Consider the following 24,684-nt stretch of genomic DNA (forward strand, 5'->3'; position numbering starts at 1 on the left):
TCTTCCTTCAATCCCTCATACTTGTACCCATAAAAAGCCTGTCACAGTGACACACGTTTGTGGTCCCAGCACTGAGGTGAAGGATGGGAGTAGAGACTGGTGAATTTATGAGGTTTACTAGCTACCCCAAATAGCCTAATTGACATGCTCTATGTCCCATGTTTCAAAGTAAATGAATTAGGTGGTTGGAGAGATGCCTCGGTAGTTAAGGGTTAGAAGCATGTACGGCTCTTGCTGAGGACTCAGAATTCAGTTCCTCCTATAACTCCAGCTTCAGGGGATCTAACACCCTCTTCCTGATTCTGCCATCACCTGCACTCAAGTGCACAAATTCACACTCAGACATGTATGTATAACACACACACACACACACACACATATATATATATATAATTGTTTTTGTTTTGTTTTTGGTTTTTCAAGACAGGGTTTCTCTGTGGCTTTGGAGGCTGTCCTGGAACTCTCTCTGTAGACCAGGCTGGCCACGAACTCACAGAGATCCGCCTGCCTCTGCCTCCCGAGTGCTGGGATTAAAGGCGTGTGCCACCAATGCCCGGCTATATAAATTTTTTTATTTGTTTGTTTTTTCAAGGCAGAGTTTCTCTGTGTAGCCCTAGCTGTCCTGGAACTTGCTCTATAGACCAGGCTGGCCTTCAACACAGAACTCCATCTGTTTCTGCCTTCCAGGTGCTGGGATTAAAGGCATGCACCACCACTGTCTGGCTTATAATTTTTAAAAATTAAAAATAATCTTAAAATTAATTAACTAAAATAAATATACAGATGACTTATGAAAATGATATCTAAGATTGATCCGGCCTCCACAAAAACACACATTTTAACATAACATGCACTCATACACCCACATGAACTCATACACACAATGTTGTAACATACAAATTCACATAGGAGAGAGATGAACCATGGAACTTCAATTACAGTGGAAGATAAGCGGGTATCTCCCCTCATATATCAACATTTCTGACATTTGGATGCAGACATGTAATAACATAGTGTCTGCCCTCCCCCCACTGTAAAACTTACAACAATGGATGTTTTGATTGGTGATGGTTGCAAAATAAAGTAACGGGGCCTGGTAGTAGTCAGTGTAGAATGGAGCATGTGTACAGTTAGGGTCTGGTTAGGGAAGGAGGCCCATAAAAGAGCTTCAGAGTCCAGAGGAGAGCAAAGGCCCAAAGCAGAGAACTGACAACAAGAAAGGGGATTCTCTGGGAATGGCGGGAGCCAAGCTAGAGAGGGTGACAGGGTTCCATCATTTGAGTTTCAACTTGCAGTTTAAGAGACTGTTCGCCTAGGCCAGGTACTAGAATGACAGGTTTCTGTGAATTTGAGACCAGTCTGGTCTTTATAGTGAGACTCTATTTCAAAAAACAAAATACATCAGTCGCAGAGGCAGAGGCAAAGGCAGAGGCAGAGGCAGTTAGATCTCTGAGAGTTCAAGGCCAGCCTGGTCTACAGATCAAGTTCCAGGACAGCTGTCCCAAAAAACAAAAACCAACAAGATAGTGTTCATACCCCTAATCTGGCTTAGGCAGCAGAATATCAGTGTCCAAAGTGCCCCCTTAAGACTTGACACTTGAACTGGGTTCAATTCCCAAACCTGCATGTCAGCTCACAACTGTCTGTAACTCCAGTCCCAGAGGATCTGACACCCTCTTCTGGTCTCCACAAACATCAGGCATAAACATAGTACACAGACTATAGAGACTACTACATACAGGCAAAACACTCGTATACATAAAATAATAATAAAAAGCACTTGACACTCTCAGCCAGGTGTAGTAGCACACAACTTTCAAATCCTAGCACTAGGGAGGCAGAGGCAGGCAGATCTCTGAGTGCAAGGTCTTCCTGGTCTACCAGAAACAAAAGCAATACTTTCCACTCTTGGTAGACTTTTGGGACTAGACAGCTTCTGTGTGGCATTAAATGGGCAGTAATCCCATCAGGTCTGGATTTGGGAACAGTCATTCTGATTAGAGCCTGTATCAGCAGGGCAGTGGTTATAGGGATCCTGAGATATGGACAGGTCAAAGGGTTCTCAGGAGGCTGTAGAGATGAAGCAGGGAGGAGGGGAGGATAAAGCAGGGGTCAGGGGAAGCAGCCTGCGTTTTGACTTGGATGTGCAGGGATATCATCTACTGACAGCCCTCCCATCTGATTTGTATTGATCCAAAGCAGTGAAGAAGTGCAAAGGGAGTAGGGCGCTGGTTTCGCTGGCTTGTGAACTGGAACAGGAATCAGTTTCTACGGTCCAGGGCTGGGCTTGAAGTGCCCTGACAGGTTGGAAATCAGAGAGGTGCTCTAGAGAGGTGTATGTGGTTTTCATTTGTTTGCTTGAGATGGGTCTCACTCCGTAGCACTGCCTGGATTTGGCCTTACAGAAGGACACCTGCCTTTGCTTCTCAAGGACTGGGAGGATAGGATAGGATTATGATAAACGGAGGCACAGAGGAGGTCACCAAGCCTGAGGACTTGAGTTCCATCCCTAGGGACACACGAGTTTAAAAAGAGAGAGACTGATTGTTAAATTGTTTGTCCTCTGACCTCCATGTGTGCATAAGTAAGTAAGTAAGTAAATAAATAAATAATGCAATTTAAAAAAGTTCAGCCCTCATCGGAGTGTGGTTTGATAGCACACACATTTAATCCATCTCAGCACTTGGGAGACAGAGGCAGGCAGATCTCTGTGAGTTAGTGGCCAGCCTGGTCTACGTATTGAGTTACAGGACACCAATGACTACATGGCAATACCCTGTCTAAAATAAGAAAAGCAACAACAAAATGTTCATAGTATTGTCACCCATGAAGGTGTGATCCTGAGAGAATGTTCTGAGATTTGAGTCTGGGATCTTGGTCGGTGTCAGGATTCTTGTTATGATCCACATTCTGGGGCCAACGCCCTGCTGGGAGCATGGAGTCTAGCATCCTGAGATGCGATTCCAATTTGTGGCTCTCCCTTAGGGTCGTCCAGAAGTCCTGGGTGCAAGACTCTGGTAACAGCCCAGGACTGCCATCCGCGTCCCGGACCCGAGCGGCGCTGCCTCTAGGGGGCGCTGCCGCCCGCCGGCCCGCCACCCGCCCGGCTCGGCCCCTCGGCGGCTCGCTGGCGCTGTGCGCGGCAGGCGGGGCCGGAGGCGGCGGCGGCAGCTCCGGGCGCGGGCGGGCGGGCGGGAGGGCGGCTGGTGGTGGTGGCGGCGGCGGCGCCCCGACTGCAGTCCCGGCGGGAGCGGAGCGCGAGCCGGGCCGGGCCCGAGCCGGCGCCATGGGGCGGCGCCGCCTGTGAGCAGGCGACGAGCAGGGACCGGACGGGGCGGCGGCGGCGCCGAGGCCGACAAGCCGCGCGGGCCGGGCCGGGCCGAGCGAGCGGGAGCGGAGCGGAGCCTCGGGCGGCGGGAGGAACAGCGCCGCCGCCGCCAAGATGGCCGACCTGGAGGCGGTGCTGGCCGATGTGAGCTACCTGATGGCCATGGAGAAGAGCAAGGCCACGCCGGCCGCGCGCGCCAGCAAGAAGATCCTGCTTCCAGAGCCCAGGTGAGCCCGCCTGTGCCGGGCCCCACGCGCCGACCCGGGTACCATACCCCGAGGACCCCTCTCTCCCTGCCTTCTCAGGCCCCGGGGACTCCCCCTACTCCGGTGACCCTCTGTCCCAGGCCCCGGGGACCCCCCTACTCCGGTGACCCTCTGCCCCAAGGACCCCACTATGCCGGCTGCCCCAGTACCAGAGGACTCCCCATACTCCTGAATCTTCTGCCCCTGAGACCCCACTATCCGGGCCGCCCCAGAACCCGGGGACTTCCTCTCTTCCTGCCACCGCAGGCAAACTCCAAGCTCCCAGCCGAGCTTCCCCGGCCGCGCTGCCGCTTCCTGTATCTCACTGCCGGGCCTGGTCACTGTCAGCCCCTAGCTCTGCTGCAGCCTTCCTCGCACCCTGGGTGCTGGACTCTGCCCTCCACCCTTTGTGTCCCCTTGGGGTTCCTTTCCCCAGGTCTGCCTCTGTTTACCCAGTCTGTTGCTCCTGCTCCCAGCGCCCCTCTCTTTGGCGTTCCACTACCCTATCGACTCCTCTCAGAGTGGGTAACACTCTTGTTCAGTTTGTGGAGTGGGGAGGACGAGTCTGGAGACTTTTTTTTTTTTTTTTTGCCTTCTCCTCCGGTGGTGTCACTGCCCTTGGCTTGGGTTTGAGAGTACTTTTGGGGGACAGTGCTATGTGGTGTGTGTCCATCCCTCGGGGCCGCGCTCAGGTGAGGGAAGTCCCTTCTTCACCGTTTTCTCCCCATGTGGTACGTTGTGGGTACTTTTGACCAGGGGACAGCCCATCCCACAGCGAATGGACCGTGCTGCTACCTCTCTGAAGTCATTGCACCTGGTATCAGAGTTTAAACTATTCAGGATGTGGGTGCAGAATCGGGCAGGATGTGAGAAGTGTAACAGGGGTTTGTCCAGTTATTGTGGCAAATAGACTTATCTTCCCTTTTGAACTGCACAGGAGACCAGAGAGTGAGTGAGACAGGTGTAGTTTTGTGCCCATAGAACAAGGTGTGTGTGTTGGGGGGTACAGCTCACACGTGAATGGCTTGTTCAGTGTCACCCAAGTATCCGTGGTGGCACCTGGCCTCCACATCAGGGTTTTCAGCTTTTAGTTGTATCTTTTGTTCACTGTCTTGACCTGAAGGGTGGCCTGGATGTCCCACATCTGGAAAAGCAGATGTGTCTCCTACCCATCAGGATGCCCTATGGTGAGTGGGTGGTGAGGTCCGTTCCAGAAGCTTTTCATGCCAGTCCCTTTAGCAGCCAAGAACTGGGCCTGATGTTACTGCCATACTCTTGTCACAGGACCTTGATTGTTACCTCTGAAATGTGGGCAGGGTGAGACAGGCCTTTGGGGGCCCGGTTGTTGGAGCAGGGTTGGCAGTTTACAGGGACACAGTTGTGCGCTCTACGCCCCTCCTCCAGTGGCTGCTCACTGGGTTTCGGGTTGACTAGAATCAAGCCCAGTAGAGGAAAAATTGGTCTGTGTTTCGAAGAGGCCGTTGGGCCCCCCTTTTTTCTAAGACATTTGCAATCGGCTTTCTCAAAACAGGAACTAGAAGAGTGTCAGCCAGGGCTGTCTAGGGGCAGCAGCAGTTAGGACAGAATGAGTTCAGAAATGACAGAACTTCAAGGGAAGGGCAGGGGAAGCAAGCAATTAGCGTCTGGGGTATTGTCTGTCTCCTGGGCTGCCACAGCCACGAGAGTCGTGTGCATTTCTCAATGGGCCCTGCCTTGAGTCGCTTCTGCAGGCGTTAGAACCCTGATGGGTGAGCTGTACCTCTTTCCCTAACCTTTTCATCTGGTGGTAGCGGTGATGGGATGGCAATGAGGATGGAGATTTTAATAATTCATTATTTATTTTGACATCTGTCATCTCAGTTGATCCAAAAACCAACCAGCGTGTGAAGTTGGCAGAGCCCTGCCTATGTGGACCAGGATGGGGTGATAATCTGTGAGCAGAATGGAGGCAGGCTGTGAGTTTTAGGAAACGGTACCATCAGTATTATGTTGTTGAGCCGGTTGCTCAGTCTGGATGGTGAGGAACCTCTTAACTCTGAACACTGGTATACTCAGGCCAGGAAAGGACCCTGAGTCACCCTGCAGTGGCCGTGGCCCCAGGCATGCAAGCCTCCCAAGATGGAAAGCAGTCACCTTTGTGACAAGATGGAAGGCAGTCACCTTTGTGACACATGTTGCACATACTCGAGCCATATGTCTCTTGCCCTTGAAGGTGGTTATGGTCGTGTCTCGCGTTTGCCCACTATGTCCCAATTTGCAAAGTGTCTTCACAACTGTGGTATGCTGACCCAGCAGGTGGCATTTTCCTCATTTACTAATGACCAAGGTCTCGAGGCATGTCATACAAAAGATCTGGCATTGGATTGCAGACTTTTGGGGTCCTAGCCGTAGTACTCTCCCTGTCTGCTTTTTCTCCTCCACCCACTTTCGTGTAACTGGCTGTGGGTGGGATGGTGGGCACCCCATGTCTTGGGAGCTGTGGATCTGAGGTGGCTGCCTGAAAGCAGCAGGGCAACTTCGGCTACCATCACCTGTCACAGTACACAAGACCTAGTCCCTTTGCCATTTGCTGAAACAGATGCAGGCTGCCCGCCGAAGCTACATGCCAGGAGCTCCATCATATACAGGGTCCTGCTTCCCCACCGTGAATTCAGGGCTCGGGAAAGAAGCAATGGGGTGCGTCCCTGTCCAGTGTGCCAATGGGAGTTGTTCCTGCTTTGGGGTGGGCCATCTTGGCAGCCTCTTTGTGGCTGGTGCCCAGGGTTGTGGTTTGGCTGAGCTTGGCATCACAGCTCTTATTTCCCAGGGCTGGAGAAATGGGAACTGTTGGGCATAGTGCCACTGTAACTTGGCAAAGGGACCTCCCCTTCTGTCACCTAGAGGATCTGGGGAAACAGACCCATTCCCCGACCTTCTCACAGGAGGGGGTTTTGTGTGGATAGAACATAGAAGTCCTGACTCCTCACTCCTGCAATACTGGCTCACATGGCCCAGGCATACGAATCCTGACTGGACCAGCTTCAGTTTATCTGCTTTGGTTAAACCAGGAGGCTGGTCCTTCACCAGTGACCTCCTAGGGCTGTGGGACAGTGGTCTGGGCCTTGCCCTGCAGAAGCTGTTGCCTCTTTCCCAGCAGCTGCCGCAGTCTTATAATTACCATCATTTGCTTAATATGACCACTGAGGCCCTGTGTAATTAATCTTAGGCAGGGCTCCTGGTTGAGGAGCCCTGCCTGGGCGGTCCCAGGAGATGTCCCTGCTCTCCCCAGTGACAGTGGCAGCCCCAGCAGCAGCTTGTGGGAGCTGGGTGCCTCTTGCAGCCTTCTGGTTCTCTGGGCTATTTCCTGGTCCCTCCCCCACCGTGAGCTTCCTCCACTGCTGCCCGCCCCTTGCTTGTTTCCCCAGTCTCCTCAGACCCTTCTCTGCCTCTTCGTTCCTGTTAACTCCTTACAGCCAGGACTTCCTGCCTGGATTGGTGGGGGAGGAGCGCTGAGAAGAACTCTGCTCTTCTTCCTCCCTCTACTTCTCCATCTCTAGCACAGAGCCTGCCGCTGCTGCCTTATCCCTTACCAGAACATTCCACTCCAGTAGCAGCGACCCACCCCTCCTGCCCCTGAAAACAAGATTATCTTTCTGCAGTCTATCCCTGCGGGCCTTTGAAGCTGCTGCTGCTCCCTGGGAATGGTGCTCTGAGATGCTTTTTCCCATCTGTCCTCCTCTCTGGAGCAAGGCTCTCATGGATTTGCTATTAAGTTGCTCAGCTCTGCCTGCTTCTCTACTGTGCACTCAGTGAATGGATCTGAAGGGAGCATGAGCATCAGAGGTTGGGATCCGCACACAGGAATCTGGGCTCTGTCAGCCTGGGAATGATGTGTCCTATTAATGCACAAATCCATGCTGGTAGTAAATCCTGGGTGACGTCAAGTGCAGGCACGCACTCTGCAGCAGCTTCTTGTGCCCAGGTTGCTGTGTAGGGAGCTGAGAGCCCTGGAGGCCCCAGGGAGTTCCAGCTGCCTGCATACGACTGTTGTTCTCAAGGTATTATGGAATAAACAGCAGAAGCAGAGAGTGTGTGATGGTTTTTGAGAAATGCATAACCTCCATCATACCTGCTGTTTCTCCCTGGGCCCCTTTCCTACTCCCCACTGTCTCCTAAGGCCATTTCCTCTTCTGGACAGTTACACTTAGGTTATTTCAGGCCCACTTCAAATGAGATTCTAAAAGCAAGGCGTTTGGCAACAGCATTTTTTCAGTAACGGCATCTCGTCTCGCATCACTGCTTACTGAAAAGGGCGGTTTTGGTGATGCAGACGTGGGTGTTTGGTGGTAAAATGGGGGTCACTTTTCTGAGGGTGGAAGTTGCCCTGGAATTGGAATGGGGAACAACTGGCTTCCAGGGATTGCAGGGCAAGAACCCCTAGAATTGTGTTTTCTTTTTGTTGTTGTTTTTATGAGACAGGGTTTCTCTGTATTGTTTTGGAGCCTATCCTGGAACTCACTCTATAGACCAGGCTGGTCTCGAACTCACAGAGATCCACCTGCCTTCGCCTCCCGAGTGCTGGGATTAAAGGTGTGAGCCACCAACACCCAGCTGGAATTGTGTTTTCAAGGCACACTAATAGGATGTCTACGCCTTGTGTCATTGTAGGCAATAAGGTGTAGGGTGCCTGTTTACATCTTGTTTGTGAAGGCTGAAGTGTCTTCCTGAACATCCTGCAGGAGAACCTGAGAGTCTGGGGTTCACTGGACGTTGACCATGGGCTCAGGGTCAACCACTGTTGTTCTTTACTAGCCAAGGATTTGCATGGACATGGTGGCCACAATTGCTCTTTCCTCTCTGGTAGTGGCCCCATCCTTGAGCTCTGAGAACATTGTCGGGCCCCAGGGAGAGTCATCAAGAAATATTAATAAGAAGCCCCAGGGGACTTCCTCCTGCTGTTGCCACCTCTGTGCCAGGTTTCCTGGAAATGCTGCCAGAGAATACTTGAGCTGCAGCCACAGCTTGTTAACTGTCCCCACCAAAGTGTGACAGTTCCCAGTGTGCTTGTCTGAGACCCGCCAGCCTGGAGGCCAGTAGTCTCCGCACCAGCTTCTTGGGGTGTCACAGAATCAATGTCACTGTCACACAAACACCAGAAACCATTCGTCCAGCCAAGACTATTCCCTCCAGTCTGGCAGGCTCCTGGTGAGATATACTGCCATGTCCTAAAGCCCTGGTAAAGTGAAAGGGAGGCAGCAGGGAAAAGGCTAGGTACTGCCCTGGTCCTTGAAGACCCTCCTCCAGCATCCCCATGGAGGCTGAAGGGAGGTAAAGGAAGCCCTGTTGAGACACATTCCTCAAAGCCAGTTTGGGTGTTTGCTTTGTCACAGACTTACTGTTAGCCTGTGGATCAGTGGTCTTATGGACTCTTCCACCCTCAGTTTCCTTACTATCAAAATGGGTATGTTTGCCCCAGACTTCTTCCTGTAGGCCCTCCTTCTTAGTCCATACAGCTAAGCTCCCTGACCCTATGTGGGAGCCATCTATGAGGATCATGCCTGACATGCTAGGCCACTATGCCACTGAGTGTGAAGCTTGCTCTCCTGCTCATCATGTGGTACCTCTCTTACCAGAAGTTCTGCTTAGATACCACTCCCTCCCTGCCCACTGTCTTCTCACCTTAGTCACTGCTGATAGAAGGGACGTGCCCTCTTCCTACTCCTCAAACTATGTAAGCATCCTGGCTGTTGGAAGTGCTAGGAATGGGGACGAGGGTAGGTGTGTTCCACCACCTGGTAGCCACCCTGGCATGAAGCATGTCGGTGCCTAGGTGCCCTCAACCCTTTGGCAGAACTCTGATGGGCTCTAGGATGGAGTCATGGGAGTGGTTAAAGCTGCTGTCAGGGCCAGAGGAGTGGCAGCCACTCTGGTTCACCTCCTGCCAATGGGCCTCTGCTCTGACCCATGCTCTGCTTCCTCCAAGTACAGGACAAATGTGTCCTAGTTAGCATAGCATAGGATCATTCTCTGGAGTCGTTCTAGGAGTAGTGTAGGCAGTTAGGGATTGATGGGTGCCAGATAATAAACCTTAGGGCAACTATGTCTTAATGTCCAGGAGAGAAGACACAGAGATACAGGCTAACTAACAATGGCACAAAAAACCTGACACTTCAGGAGTATCCACCACCCCTTTTTTTTAGATCTTTCAGACTTTTTGATATATAAAAGAGGTAAACAGCAGTGAAGTCTGTAATTTAGCTGAGTGAGCATGGTGGCACATGCTCTAGCACTCTGAAGGCTAAGGCAGGAAGACAGCTAGTTCAAGGCCAGCCTGGGCTACATAGCATGACTCTATATCAGAAGACTAAAATAGGGCTGGAGAGATGGCTCAGTGGATAAAAGAGCTTGCTGTACACACTTCAGAACCACAATTTAGACCCCTGGCACCTGTAGAAGAGTCAGACTGGCTTGTGGCTCACTTCTTTTCCCAGTATTTGGATAGCAGAGACACAGGGTCTCTGGGGCAAGGTGTCTAGCTAGAGCAGCTGAATCACCAGCTCTGGGTTCTGAAAGTCTGCCCTAGTAAATGAAGTGGAGAGGTAGCAGGGAGATGTCTGACGGCAACCTCTGGCTTCCGTAAGCACAATCATATGTGCCTCCCTCTGCATACACATTGGTCAAAATTCATGTGAGCATGCATACAAACCACACAGGTGTACACATGCTAAAATAAATAAAATAGCTTGTGATTTGACCTCCTGGGCAGTGTAAGGAGAGCTGCTTGGAACCTGGCTAGGGTGCCCTTCCAGCCGCCAGGATACAGGGGGCTTCAATGTCTCCCACCTGGAATAGTAGTAAACTTAATGCCCTCACTCAGCTAGGATGACCTGGAACTTACTACATGCTGGCCTCAGCTTCCCAAGGTTGAGCTCACAAGCATCTGCTACCATAGCCAGCACATTTGATTTTCTTAATGACCCAGAGGGGAACTTGAGAGTCATGTACCTCTGGATGGATGGGGTTATTGGCTTGGGTGGAGATAAAGATGCCACTCAGGACATGTCACATCTCTAGGCACTGCCAAGCATCAAGAACCAAGCCAGGAGACTGCTGCTGCCTCCCATGCAAGTCTGCACTTGCTTCCTGCCAGGAGTTTCATCCAGCGACACCTTTTCTTTTCTTTTTTTTTTTTAAGATTTATTTATTTATTATGTATACAGTGTTCTACATGTATGCCTGCTGGCCAGAAGAGGGCAACAGGTCTGATTACAGATGGTTGTGAGCCACCATGTGGTTGCTGGGAATTGAACTCAGGACCTCTGGAAGGGCAGTCAATGCTCTTAACCTCTGAGCCATCTCTCCAGCCCCCAGAGACACCTTTTCTAGCCTGCTAGCTTCCATACCCTCCAATTCTTTGGGACCAGGCTAGAAACTCTAAAATTGCCACACTAGAGAGTCTTCCATTCAGGGACTCTGATCAGGCCTAGCCTTATGTTTGGTTTGGGAGATAGTATTTAATCTTATTTCTAAAAGACTTAACTATTTTTTCTAGGAAGAAAATGAAGTACTATGGGCTGGGAAGATTGCTATTGGGCTATGCCCAGGTGTAGCTCTTGATGGGAGGGACAGTCTCCAGCCTGAGGTCCTGCTTCCGGCAGGCCCCAGGCACAGTGAAAAAGCAGAAAGCCATGCCCTGTTGGTTACCTGGCTGTCTGAGGCAGGGTCTCTTACAAGCACTGTATCTGTTGGGTACTTTTGTACACCTATGTCAGTTTCTCTGGGTCAAATGGTGAGAAATAGTGGTGGCAGCTCCCTGACCCTTGGTGGGCATGCCTTCAGTCAAGACGGCTGCTTTGCCAGTTCTCAGAAAGGCAATATGGGTTGGGAGGGTATCCCAGTGGTACCCAGAGCCCCCATTCCCAGTGCCCTGCCCAGATCCCGGTGAGGTCTCCCTGACAGCTGGAATCTCTATTATCAGCATCTTCCTGTCCATACATCTCACTTGCCCCTACCTGACCGTGTCCATCTGACCCTCCATTCTATGTAAGATTGATGATATTTTCTTCCCTTTATTGCTTCACTTCCTGTCCTGTCTGTGGACCAAAATGTTCCAGAATGTAAAAATTAGGTGACAAGCAGAGCACCCAGAACTTGGGGTGGCGACAGTCTCACCCTCCTGGGCTATCTGCCAGGTGAGATCCAGGCACCTGGTTCTACAGGTTCTTGAACCCTAGGTTCCTGTGCCCTCCTGAGTGCCACTGCCCTGCAAGATCTGAGAGATCAGCCTCCTATGTGGAGGGCTGCCTGGCCAGGCTGCTGTCTGCAGGCAGAGTATGGGCTGTGTCTGATATATTTCCTTATTTAAGTATTTAAGGTTTTTGTTTTTGTTTATGGTAGGATCTCACACTGTTGCCCAGGCTGGCCTCAAACTCACAGCAGACCTCCTGCCTCTGTCTCCTGAGTGCTGGGATTTTGATGGGAGCCATCAGCTGAACTCAGGTTCCTATCGCTTGTACATGTCTGTGCGGTTTGAGTCTGTCCTGCCCTGAGTCTCTGAGTCTTCTGAGAATGAGGAAGTATGTTGATGGTGGCTGGACCCCAGTAGGAGAGGTTGGACCAGTGTAGATGAAGGGCATATGTAACCTTGGTGCCTCTGCCAGTTACCAGAGCTACCCCAGAGGGAACCAGCTCTGAGGCAACAAACAGTATGGGGATCCCTGAGCTTGGGGAGGAGGTGCAGGCTGGAAACCCAGAGTCAGCACAGCCTGATCTGGTCATCAGAGCCCTACTTCTTCTGGTGAAGCTGTGGTGTCTCCCAGCCTCCAGGCGAGGGTGTCACAGTTTCAGGATTGGGCCCTGGCAGCTCTGCAAATGTCACTATCTTGAGAGGCCTTTCCTGAGGAAGGCCAACAAAGATAGATCCCGGGAGGGCTGGGCCTTGGATCTGGTGCCCTGGCACTACTTGCTCCAGTTCTGCTTCTGATAGGAGCTGTCATCTTTCCAAACACTTGGAAGTCCACAGTGCAAGATGGGGCTGGCAGACACCCTTTCTACACCCACAGCCCAGTAACCTTTCTACACCCTCAACCCCACTTCCCCCTCACCTTATAGAGGGTCTACCTGGACTTCCGTACATAGTGACCCAATGAGGTCTCTGCTCTGTCTTGGATCCAGCCTCCTAAGGGCCATACCTTCAGGCTGTACTCCAGATTTGAAATCCCTAGCATCCTATTTCTGTCCTCATGAAGAGTTTTTGTTTGTTTGTTTTTCGAGACAGGATTTCTCTGTATTGTTTTGGAGGCTGTCCTGGAACTCGCTCTGTAGACCAGGTTGGCCTCGAACTCACAGAAATCTGCCTGCCTCTACCTCCGGAGTGCTGGGACTAAAGGTGTGTGCCATCACCACCTGACTATGCAGTTTTTTTTGCTTTTTGTTTTTTGTTTTTGTTTTCAAGACGGGTTCTCAGTGTACCCTTAACTGCCTTGGAACTTGCTCTGTAGACCAGGCTGGCCTCAAACTCACAGAGTTCTACCTGCCTCTTCCTTCCAAGTGCTGGGATTAAAGCCGTGCTACCACTACCAGATCAAGATTTATTATTTTTTTATGTATATGAGTGCTCTATCTACACATACACCTTTATGCAAAAAGCGGGCATCAGATACCACTAGAGATGGTTGTGAGCTACCATGTGGTTGCTGAGAATTGAACTCAGGAAGAACAGGCAGTGTTCTTAACTGCTGAGCCATCTCTCCAGCTCATGTAGTTTTTGCTGTACCTCCTTCCCTGCCCTGTGGGCCTCTTGCTGCTGGGCCAATTTTTCCTCACCTGTCTTAACACCCCACCCCCACCTGCCCTGAGTTTCACCACCTGGTGACATCCTGTTTGCACTTCAGGAAGCTAGTAAAGGTCCACCATCTCCACACACAGATCAGTTCTGGCAGCTCCCCACCACCCAGAACTGATCTGACCACAAGCCCCTAAGATTTCAGCACCTACTGATACCCGCAGACAAGGGGTCTGTACCAGGAACAGACCTGCCTAGAAGCAGGTATGGGTCTCACACCATGAACAGTGCCTTGACGCTAGCCTGGGTGACCAGGCCAGCCTATTCTTGACCTGCCAGGAATTCTAGGGGAGCCAGGGCCAAACACAGAGAGCTGGACTGTGGGTGTGAATCCTCAGCAGCCACAGTCTCCTAGACAGAGACCTGCTGGGGCTCCACGTGTCCACAAGGACGTGGCTCAGCACAGCCCCTGTGTGCCCTTGGTTGGGCAGCTATGTGTTCTCTGAAGAGGCCAGGCTAGTGGGGCCAAATGTGACCAGAGCTGACTGTTGGCAGGTTGGCAGGTCTGGCATGTCAGTGGCCCAGAAGAGGGTGAAGACAACAAGGAGGCATCTGAAGCATGGAATGTAGCTCAGTGAGACTTCCCTAGGCTGTGCACAGTGTTGCACTGAGATCAACAAGATGGTGACTGCAGAATTTGTCTCAGGAACTTCGGTGACCAGTCCTTGTCCTATGGCCATAGGCAGGGGTCTTTCATGTTTTTATCCACGTGTGAGGGATACACACTGAGGCTTGAACTTTTCTTTTTTGAAATAGGGTTTCGTGTGACTCAGGCTGGCCTTGAATCCCTGATGCTCCTGAGTGCTAGGATGAAGATGAAATACAATATAAATTCTTTACTTTAAAGTATTAAGGCTGGGTAGTAGTGGTGGTGCACACCTTTAGTCCCAGCACTCAGGAGGCAGAGGTAGGCAGATCTCTATGGGTTTGAGGCCTGCTTGGTCTACAGAGTGAGTTCCAAGATAGCCAGGACTAAGACAACATAGAGAAACCCTATCTTGGAAAAAATAAAAAAGGAAGAAAACCTTATACAATTCAAAGCTAGGTGTAGTACATACTCTTGTAAGCCCAACATTGAAGGGTTGCTACATGTTTGAAGCCATCCCCAAAACAAAGCAAAAAAAAAAAAAAAACAGAATTCAGTATTTTCTGTGTGTGTTTACTGTATTATGCTGTCTCCTCCCAGAGCATCCTATCTCTTCTGAAGGAAACGCTACCCCTGGGCTGGTGAGATGGCTCAGTTGGTTAAAAAAAAAAAACACCTGAGTTCAACCCCTGGGATGTATACATTGGAAGGAACAAACTGACTCCCAAAAGCTGTCCCCTGATCTACACATACAAACCAAACAAAAAACTCACGGCCTCGGCAGTTTCCCTCAAGTCCCTAGCATGTGTCAATCTGATTTTCTGTCAATGAACCTGTCGTGGAGTCATGTGGATGGGCTCATACAAACTTAAGTCCTCTTGTGACTGCCATCCATTGCCTGGTCTTGTTCCTGAACTTTTCAAGGGTCACCATGTGGTAGTGTGTGTTGGTACCTCATTCCTTCTTATGGCCAAACATAACAGAGCCACATTTTGTTGATTTTCTCATTATCCAACTGATGGACAGGTCCTGGCTTTGCCATTTGGCTAAGTTAGTAGGTACAGGTGAGGAACTACAGCCAACCATAACCTTGGATTCATCTGAGGTGACCTATATGGACAGAATGGGTGAGCAGGCTAGCTGGGGGTCTGGGAGCTCCCTGGAGGGCATGGTGACACTGAGTTAAAGGATGGTTCCATTCAAGCCATTACAGCACTAACCTGTAACCTTAGCACTGGAGAGACCAAAGCAGGAGGGCCTCTGTCCAAGGCCAGCCTGGGTTATAGTGTGATTGTGAATCTATCTTTAAAAATAAAAAAAGACCTCCGAGGAGATGGCTCAGTGGGTAAAAGTTTGGCTGCCACACCTGACAATCCATGCCTTCTCCTCTGACCTCTACATAGCCCGGAGTGCACCCCTCACACATAATAAATAGTACATCTTTCTTTTCAAAATGAGTTCCTTGATCCAGACTTCTGGGAAGGGCCTATAGCCCCAGGTCTGTGTGAGCCCCTGCTCACTCTGTTCCTTTGCCTGCAGCATTCGCAGCGTCATGCAGAAGTACTTAGAGGACCGAGGAGAGGTGACTTTTGAAAAGATCTTCTCACAGAAGTTAGGTGAGTGCAGCCACCTCTCCCAGCCTGAGGTCTCTCCATGAAGACTCCAGGGTTAGTTTCCTGTCACCTGGTAGCTGGTTCCAGAGGTACCCCCATCTACTTGGCCCTTCCACCCCCAGTAAAGAGTAATGACCCTTTGTGCCTCCCAGCCCCTGGCTTCTGCCCAGGGAGCCCTGTGGTGGGGGTGGGGGCCCATCAGTCTTCCCCAGGCGCCAGGGAAGTTCCTCCTTTGGGGTTTTTGTTTTTGAGAGTTGCAGCTTCCCCTTGGCGCAGCCACAGCTGCTCTGGGCCGTTGGTGGAACTGACAGGAAGAGGCGGGGCCCTTCCTGTGGTGCCTGTAGAGCTGTGGTTGGCCCCGCCCCCCAGGCCCTAAGTGAGCAACCTGCCTTAGAGCTGGCCCCTCCGTCTTTCCTCTGGTGTGTGGGGGTGTATACTCTTGTCTTGAAAGTATCATGTTGCCCACCTCATATCCCAGCCCAGGGAAAGCTTGGGATTGTGTCTCAGGAAGCCACTGTAGTCACACAGGGTACATACAGATTTGGGCTTCCTGAGGGTGGGATCTCAGTATGGAACTGAGGGTGGCCTGCAAGGGTCAGGCATTGGGGATCAGCCTTAGTTAAGCAGTAGGCCAGGAGAAGCACAGCCTGGGGTGTAGGTCTGTGCTGTCTAGACTTTGGCAAATTGCTTCTCCTCTCTGAACCTCATGCTGGTCAAATACGAGAAATAGGACCTGGAGCCCAGTTGCCCATGGCAGAGAGGATGGACCTGAATCAATGGTGTCAGTAAGAGTACTTTGCAATCCCATGCCTCTCCCCACTGCCTTGTTCCCAAGTCACTGGAAGGTTCCCCATTAAAAGACCAGGCTAGTCTTAGAAGAAATGATGCTTTAGGCATTAGTAGGCACATCTGGGATTAGAGGCCATTGACAACACTAGGTCACTAGTGCCTCTTAAAAATACATAGCCACCTAGCACAATTCAGGCACCCTAGCCAGGAGATGGTGGTGAACATCTTTAATCCCAGTACTCAGGAAGCAAATCTCTGAGTTGGAGGTCCATATCCAGACTAGCCAGGGCTACACAGAAACCCTGTCTTGAAAAAAAAAATGGCTCAAAGGTTAAGAGCACAGACTACTCTTCCAGAGGACCTGAGTTCAATTCCCAGCAAGCATGTGGTGGCTCACAACCACCTATAATAGGATCTGATGTCCTCTTCTGGCCTGCAGGTATACATGCAGAGCATTCATATTCATAAAATACAATAAAATCTTTTAAAAAAAAGAAAAACAAAACAAACAACTCAGACATCTGTGCTAGACTAGAAGCCTGAGAGGGGGCCACCCTTAGCTTTGCTGTGTTATCTGGAAGTTGCTCTGAGACCTCCAGTCTTGCCAAGGGATCTGCCCATGGATCGAGGAGCTCTGAATTCCCATGACAGGTCTCCCTGAGCCTCAGTTTCCCCAACTGGACTTGCCTTTCTGGTCAAGGAGATAGGAGAAATCATCTAGATATGAGGAGGCTGTAACGAGAGGGACTTTCTTGGTTGCCACCTACCTCCTGCTATAGCCTGACCTGGCCCAGGTGGCCAGGTCATCATGATCTCCCCACTAAGAACCTTACTATAAGCTGGTCAGTGGTAGCACTACCTTTAATCCCAGCACTTGGCAGGCAGATCTCCGAGTTTGAGACCAGCCTGGTCTACAGAGTGAGTTCCAGGGCAGCTGGGGCTACACTGAGAAACCTTGTCTTGGAAAACAAACAAAAAAGAGCCTCGCTATATCTCCATAGCCCATAGGAGGCAGTATCACCATCTCAGGGGGATCAGGCAATCTAATGCAGAGTTAGCCCCACTCCTCCCCTACCTTGCCACAGAACCAGTGTTTTCTATCCATCATCTGGGCCACCAGTGCCTCTTAGAGATACATAGCCACCTAGCACAACTCAGGCACCCTAGCCAGGAGATGGTGATTCTGGGGCTAGTGCAGAAGTATAGGTGCCCTAACCTGGAATTTGGGACTCGAGGCCCACATTGCTTAGACTCTTCCTGAGATACAGACTCTCTCTCCTGCTGCCTTGGCTAGTTCTGTCTAGGAGTCCCCAAGCTCGCTCTTCCCATGGTGATGGGCAGGCCCCTTGAGGAGGGTATTGATGACTCAGTGTGACCAGGTCTGATTGCTTTCAGGGTACCTGCTTTTCCGAGATTTCTGCCTGAACTATCTGGAAGAGGCCAAGCCCCTGGTGGAGTTCTATGAAGAGGTACGACAGTCAAGGTCTGCTGAAACAAAGGTGCTTGGGCACCTTTGCTGAGTGTGAGGCACCTGGGATCTAGCCCCATGCCCTGGCTACAGACCACCTATGGGTGTTCCTTCCAGATCAAGAAATATGAGAAGCTGGAGACAGAGGAGGAGCGTGTGGTCCGTAGCCGTGAGATCTTTGACTCCTATATCATGAAAGAACTCCTGGCCTGCTCACATGTGAGTGTCCTGGTCAGCTGTCTTTGGGCCGGCCCCACGCAACCTAGGGTTGGAAGGGAAAAAAGGGCCTTGTATAGGATGCACAGCCACCTCTGTCCTCTCCAGCCCTTTTCAAAGAATGCTACCGAGCATGTCCAGGGCCACCTGGTGAAGAAGCAGGTGCCTCCAGATCTCTTCCAGGTGCGTGCTGAGCTCTTTTCCTCATGACTCCGCCCTACCCAGATCAGGTCCTCCTGTCTTAGACAGCTGGGCCCTGGAGCCTGGGGCTGGATGCAAGGCCTGGGTCACCAAGGGCTAATAGACTTGGTCACCAACTCCCAGCCCCTCCCCACAGCCATACATTGAGGAGATTTGTCAGAACCTCCGAGGGGATGTGTTCCAGAAGTTCATTGAGAGGTGAGTAGGAAAAGAAAGAGGGAGAAGAGATCTGGGTAAGACAGTGGCAGCTGCTCTGGCTGCAGGGCCTTGGTCTGTCCATGCCTTATCAAAGGAACTCGTGGGAGGTCGTAGACTCTGTTCCCTTCTGTCACCTTGTCTTTCTGGGATCTCTTGCTGGTCTCCCTGTGCTGTGAAGTGTCAAGGTCCAGGCAGGGCTATGCCTGGAGTACACACTACCTTCTGTGGCTTGAACCTCCAGAGTCTAGGCAGAATGCTAGGAGCAGCATTTTCAGTCACAGCTACCTAGCCATGGGGTTGGCGCTGAGAAGGTGACTTCCCTGGGAATGAGCTCTTGGCTGGAGGCGTGTGAGCAGCAAGGTATACCCTGGTGGAGGTCTGACTGGAGACCATCTCTCTGATCCCAGTAGGAGGCTGTGTGGCCTGAACTGACCACAGGCCTGGGGCGTCTCCATGTTCACTTGCCAGGACTCTGGGAGGGCTGTGGGTGGGATAGGCTCTGATGGCCTCGACATACCTTAAAGCTGGCCTAAGTGTGTGTCCTCTCTTTCCCAGTGACAAGTTCACACGATTTTGCCAGTGGAAGAATGTAGAGCTCAACATCCACGTGAGTGGCTAGGGTGTTAGCATGCCTGTGTGCAGGGGACCCCTGGGGAGAGCAGCACCCAGGGCTCTGTTGGCAGCCTCACAGTGGTGGCTCTTGAGGGGAGGGGGCCAGTGCTAGGATTCCAATGGAGGAGGCTGGAGAAAGGTAAGTGTGTAGCCACATCACAGGAGTAGGGGACCCTAGTGCCAGGGCCTGTCCTTGCTGCCCAAATGCCTCCGCTGTGGGGCTGGGCCCAGGAGGCCTGCAGTGACCTCAGCTGTTGCCACCCTGCAGCTGACCATGAACGACTTCAGTGTGCATCGCATCATCGGGCGTGGGGGCTTCGGTGAGGTCTATGGGTGCCGGAAAGCAGACACAGGCAAGATGTGAGCACCCTGGTCAGCTGGCACTGGGTGGGGTGCCTGAGGGAGGAGTCAGGCTCCTAGAGGTATCATGAGGGACTGAGGCCTTCTAAGGAAGGGCTGTTATGGGGATCAGTGTCCCAAGCCTGCCACCCCTGAATGTTGAGTCTCTGCCTAGGACTATACCTTGTCCCCTCCTGCCAATGTCCCTCCTTCCTGTCTTGCTTTGGCTATTCTGTCTCCTTCAGGCTCCTCAGAGACTAACTTGCCAGCACCTTTTGCCCTCTCTAAAGCATTGGCTATGTCACGTGTTTGTCGTGCGTCTGGTCTTCATCAGCAGCCTGCTGAGGCAGCCTGGGGCTCTGCCCTGCAGGGTGTGCTGACACAGCTGACCTCCTACTCCATCATAGGTATGCCATGAAGTGTCTGGACAAGAAACGCATCAAGATGAAGCAGGGAGAGACCCTGGCTCTGAACGAGAGGATCATGCTTTCCCTCGTCAGCACCGGGGTGAGCTGGGAGGCCAAGCGGGCCCCCATAGTGACCTCTGACCCAAGCCTCAGCTGGCCTTTGCTCACCGTCCCCTCCCTCCTAGGACTGCCCCTTCATCGTGTGCATGTCATACGCATTCCACACACCAGACAAGCTCAGTTTCATCCTGGATCTCATGAACGGTGAGCCCAAGACCAGCCCTAGGGGGTGGACCTAAAGCTGAACCTGGGCTGGAAGCTGAGTCTCACCTGGAGGGCTGCCCCTCAGGTGGGGACCTGCACTACCACCTGTCTCAGCATGGAGTCTTCTCGGAGGCCGACATGCGCTTCTACGCAGCTGAGATAATCCTGGGGCTTGAACACATGCACAACCGTTTTGTAGTCTACAGGGACCTGAAGGTGAGGGATGGCCACCACCCACCCTTTCCTAGTCTAGGCCTGTGACAAGGTTAGCTTGCCTCCCTGTCTGCCCTCCTTCTCTCCCTGCCTGAGCCACATTCCGAGTTCAGTTGTGGTGGGGAAGGGGGTGTCCTATCTGGGACTTTGTCCCAGAAACCTCTAGTTCCCTCCAGTGAAGGCCCAGATTGGCCTCCTCCTGGCGAAGTAGTTCACTGGACTTTCCTTTACAGCCAGCCAACATTCTCCTGGACGAGCATGGCCATGTGAGAATCTCAGACCTGGGCCTAGCTTGCGACTTCTCCAAGAAGAAGCCCCATGCCAGTGTGTGAGTGTCCAGACATTCCTTCCCTTCCCAGACTTCCCCCACTTCACTTACAACCTGTGCTTCCACAGGGGCACGCACGGGTACATGGCCCCCGAAGTCCTACAGAAGGGCGTGGCCTATGACAGCAGTGCTGACTGGTTCTCTCTGGGTTGCATGCTCTTCAAGTTGTTGCGGGGGTGAGTAGGCTACCCCAGGTGGGCAGGCAGGGTGAGGACCTGAGACATTATTCGCCAGTCCAGATCGGAAGCAGTGAGGGAGCCCTCCATGGCCTGGGTATTAGGGGTGGAACCCTCCCTTATTTCTGACAAGCCTCATTCATGCAGTCTACCTCAGTTTTCCCATTCTTGTTCTTTGACATTCGTCTTTGACCCCTTGTCCAGACACAGCCCCTTTCGGCAGCACAAGACCAAAGACAAGCATGAGATTGATCGCATGACATTGACAATGGTGAGTGTGAGAGTGACGGTCCACAGTGTGCCAGAGCGGAAGCTCTTGTTCACGTCTCTAGCCAGTGAGCCCTTCTCCAGCCCTAAGGGAGAGGCTTCTTGCCCTGCAGCCTCCTTCCTCCTTTGTGTTGTCAGAGCTCATACTTGTTGGGGACCAGGAGGAGGCTTGGCTTCATCTGCTGCGCTGGCCTCTAACCCTCCCCCAGAGCCAAGGGCTCTTCCTGGGCTCCTATTGACTTCCTTCTTTTCTTTGTCCTGGAAGGCTGTCGAGCTGCCTGACTCCTTCTCCCCTGAACTGCGGTCCCTGCTGGAAGGTTTGCTGCAGAGGGATGTCAATCGGAGGCTAGGCTGTCTGGGCCGTGGGTGAGTACCCTGGCCTCTCCAGCATATTCAGTCTTTGCTGTGGGCTGCTGGGCCAGCCTGCCTAGGCCTCTGACTGTGGCTCCTTAGAACAATGGTTGTGTCCCATCATTTGAATTCCTGCATGGTCTCAACCTCCCTTGTGAAAAGCTCACAAGGGAGGTCATGGCCCACACTATCCAGTGTCCTTAAGGTGGTAGGGCTGGCTGAGTGTATCAGTGTTGGAACCAACTGGGGACCAGCTTTTAAACAACCCAGAGGAGTCTTTGTAGCAAGGTGATGATGACCACAATTATAACAACTTTTTTTTTTTTTTTTTTTTTTTTTTTGCGTGAGGTGAGGGGTTATTTCTCAAGACAAGGTCTCATGCAGCTTAGACAACTCTTGCTTTGTAGCTGAGGCTGGTCTGGAACTCCTCATCTTCCTGCTTCCACCTTCTAAGTACTGGGATTAGAGGTGTGTGCCAGCACATCCGGCTTAATAGTAGCTTTTTATGTCTGCTGGGACATCTGTTAATTGCCAGATAAAGCGGTATTAAAACTCACACCAACTCCAGGATGTGGGAACTGCTTCTCCCATTTAGAGATGAACAAACAGGCTGAGAGTTATGGAACTCACTTAAGATCATAGAGCCAAAAGGTGGTTGAGTCAGGAGTCAAGCCTGAGCTAATGGCCCCACAGTCTGGACCTAGCCCAACTTGGGTGGTGCAGAGCCCATGTGACAGATATGTCTTTCCACAGGGCTCAGGAAGTAAAAGAAAGCCCGTTTTTCCGCTCACTGGACTGGCAGATGGTCTTCTTACAGAAGGTAAGAGCCTGTCCAGGGGTAGAATGAGGAACCCCATGGCCTCACCCCTGCTGATGTCCAACCCCTGCCCTTTGCAGTACCCGCCCCCACTGATCCCCCCACGTGGGGAGGTGAATGCAGCTGATGCTTTTGACATTGGCTCCTTTGATGAGGAGGACACAAAAGGAATCAAGGTACTGCACCTTGCCTGGTCCCTGAGCCCTGAGCCTGGCCTGTTCTGGATGGCCCTGCCCCTCCTCTGCCCCTGTGAGACACTGTGGCAGCCCTGTGGACTATGGGCTATACCCCAACCTCCCTTGGGATGGTGATCACATGAGACCATCCCTGGCTTAGGGCCCTATGCAGGCCTATGACTGACAATATCCTGGCATCCTTTGTCTATCCACGGTTCCCTGCCATGTCCACCTGGTGAAGTTACTGGACAGTGACCAGGAACTGTACCGCAACTTTCCTCTCACCATCTCGGAGCGGTGGCAGCAGGAGGTGGCAGAGACTGTTTTTGACACCATCAATGCTGAGACAGATCGGCTGGAGGCACGAAAGAAAGCCAAAAACAAGCAGCTGGGCCATGAGGAGGGTGAGGACTCATGACCGTGAGGCGCCACGCCTGTTGCATACTGCAGAAATGAGAATGGGCTCTGCTAAGAAACTGACCAACACTACAGCCAAAAGGGGGGTGGGGGTGGGGTGCTGATCCTACATCCCATCTCTTGTGCAGACTATGCTCTGGGTAAGGACTGCATCATGCATGGCTACATGTCCAAGATGGGCAATCCCTTCCTGACCCAGTGGCAGCGGCGGTACTTCTACCTGTTCCCCAACCGACTTGAGTGGCGGGGTGAAGGCGAGGCTCCGGTAAGAAGGGGTACTGCACGCCTTTAATCCCAGCACTGGGGAGGCAGAGGCAGGCGGATCTCTGTGAGTTTGAGACCAGCCTGGTCTACAAGAGCTAGTTCCAGGACAGCCTCCAAAGCCACAGAGAAACCCTGTCTCAAAAAACCAAAAAAAAAAAAAAAAAAAAAAAAAGAAGGGGTACTGATAGAACATGGTATGGGCACAGGTGGATCCCAGGACCTTTCTTAACAGCCTATTCTGCCCCTGCTACCCTGCAGCAGAGCCTCCTGACCATGGAAGAGATCCAGTCAGTGGAAGAGACGCAGATCAAAGAGCGCAAATGTCTCCTCCTTAAAATCCGTGGAGGCAAGCAGTTTGTCCTGCAGTGTGATGTAAGTGGGGTGAGGGTGCGAGTGGGTGGGTGCCTGGCCAGCAGAGGCTGATAGACCCTGACATGTGCAGAGTGACCCTGAGCTGGTGCAATGGAAAAAAGAGCTGCGTGATGCCTACCGTGAGGCCCAGCAGCTGGTGCAGCGAGTGCCCAAGATGAAGAACAAGCCACGCTCACCTGTGGTGGAGCTGAGCAAAGTGCCGCTGATCCAGCGTGGCAGTGCCAACGGCCTCTGACCCACCCATCTGCTGCCCGTCTGCCCACCCGCCTTTTATAAACCTCTAATTTATTTTGTCGAATTTTTATTATTTGTTTTCCCGCAAAGCGGAAAAGGTTTTATTTTGTAATTATTGTGATTTCCTGTGGCCCCAGCCTGGCCCAGCCCCCAGGGAGGGGCCTGCTTGCCTCAGCTCCTGTTGCCACCAACCAACCCAGCCACTGTCTAACACCCCTACCCTGACCCCCCAACTCTCCCAGGGCCCTTGCTCCCAGCGTCTTCCTGTAGGGAAGAGGAGCGACCCTCAGCAGCCCCTTGCCCCTCCATGGAGTGAAGCCACATAAGGTGGTGGGCCACTTCAGGCTCTGTGGGCTGTGCTCAGCCCGTGGCACACCTGGGCGGCCCAGCACCCCCACCCTAGGGAGGAAGGTGCAACACAGGGATACTACTTGAACTTTCCTACCACAGCCCTCGTGCCGCAGACGACAGACTCCCTGCCGTTCTGTCCTCTTGACACTGGTGAGAGAAGGCCCTTGTCTCCCCAGACCTCCACAGTGACCGGCTCCTAGGTCCTTGTTCAGGAAAAGCCTCTGTGTCACTACTGCCCCATCTCCCCTTCCATGGACACAAGGGCTGGGTCAGAAGTCTGGCAATGGCGGTGGCTGCTGCTGGCCTCCTTACAAGTCCCCTCTTCTTCCCATTGTGTGCCCGGACTCAGAGGAGCACAGAAAAGGCAATTGCGGATTGGGCCACACTGGCCTAGCCTCAACCTGGGCCCCCAACCCTGGACTGGGTGAGGCCCACCTGCCCAGGACCACAGTGGGACAGCCTGGGCAGGTGGGTGGCGCAGCATAGGAGCCCAGCTGGGGCCAGTCCTCCTTGTTCTGGCTGGTCAGTGTGTCCCCACCCACACTGTCCAGCCCCCAGCCCATGTCCTGTCCGTGCCACCGCCCACAGGTGCCACCTTGCCCACCGCATGCCCCCTTGTGCCAGTCGCG

At 52.3% G+C, this 24,684-nt stretch overlaps 1 protein-coding gene across 1 annotated transcript; it reads left to right on the top strand.

Moving 5' to 3' along the window:
- The first annotated feature begins 3,436 nt into the window (after positions 1-3,436).
- Positions 3,437-23,705, top strand: Grk2 (G protein-coupled receptor kinase 2). Its single transcript, NM_001281572.1, is given in 21 exon segments — positions 3,437-3,555; positions 15,522-15,598; positions 17,780-17,853; positions 17,970-18,071; positions 18,177-18,251; positions 18,406-18,467; positions 19,023-19,074; positions 19,348-19,439; positions 19,826-19,925; positions 20,011-20,089; positions 20,175-20,305; positions 20,536-20,630; positions 20,699-20,806; positions 21,011-21,077; positions 21,339-21,439; positions 22,178-22,244; positions 22,322-22,417; positions 22,659-22,821; positions 22,963-23,099; positions 23,357-23,470; positions 23,541-23,705. Coding segments are annotated over 21 exon segments (2,070 nt in total). The 5' UTR covers positions 3,437-3,442.
- The last annotated feature ends 979 nt before the right edge of the window (positions 23,706-24,684 follow it).

The sequence above is a fragment of the Mesocricetus auratus genome, unplaced genomic scaffold (assembly GCF_017639785.1).
Source record: "Mesocricetus auratus isolate SY011 unplaced genomic scaffold, BCM_Maur_2.0 Super-Scaffold_4256, whole genome shotgun sequence".
NCBI classification, from domain to species: Eukaryota; Metazoa; Chordata; class Mammalia; order Rodentia; family Cricetidae; genus Mesocricetus; species Mesocricetus auratus.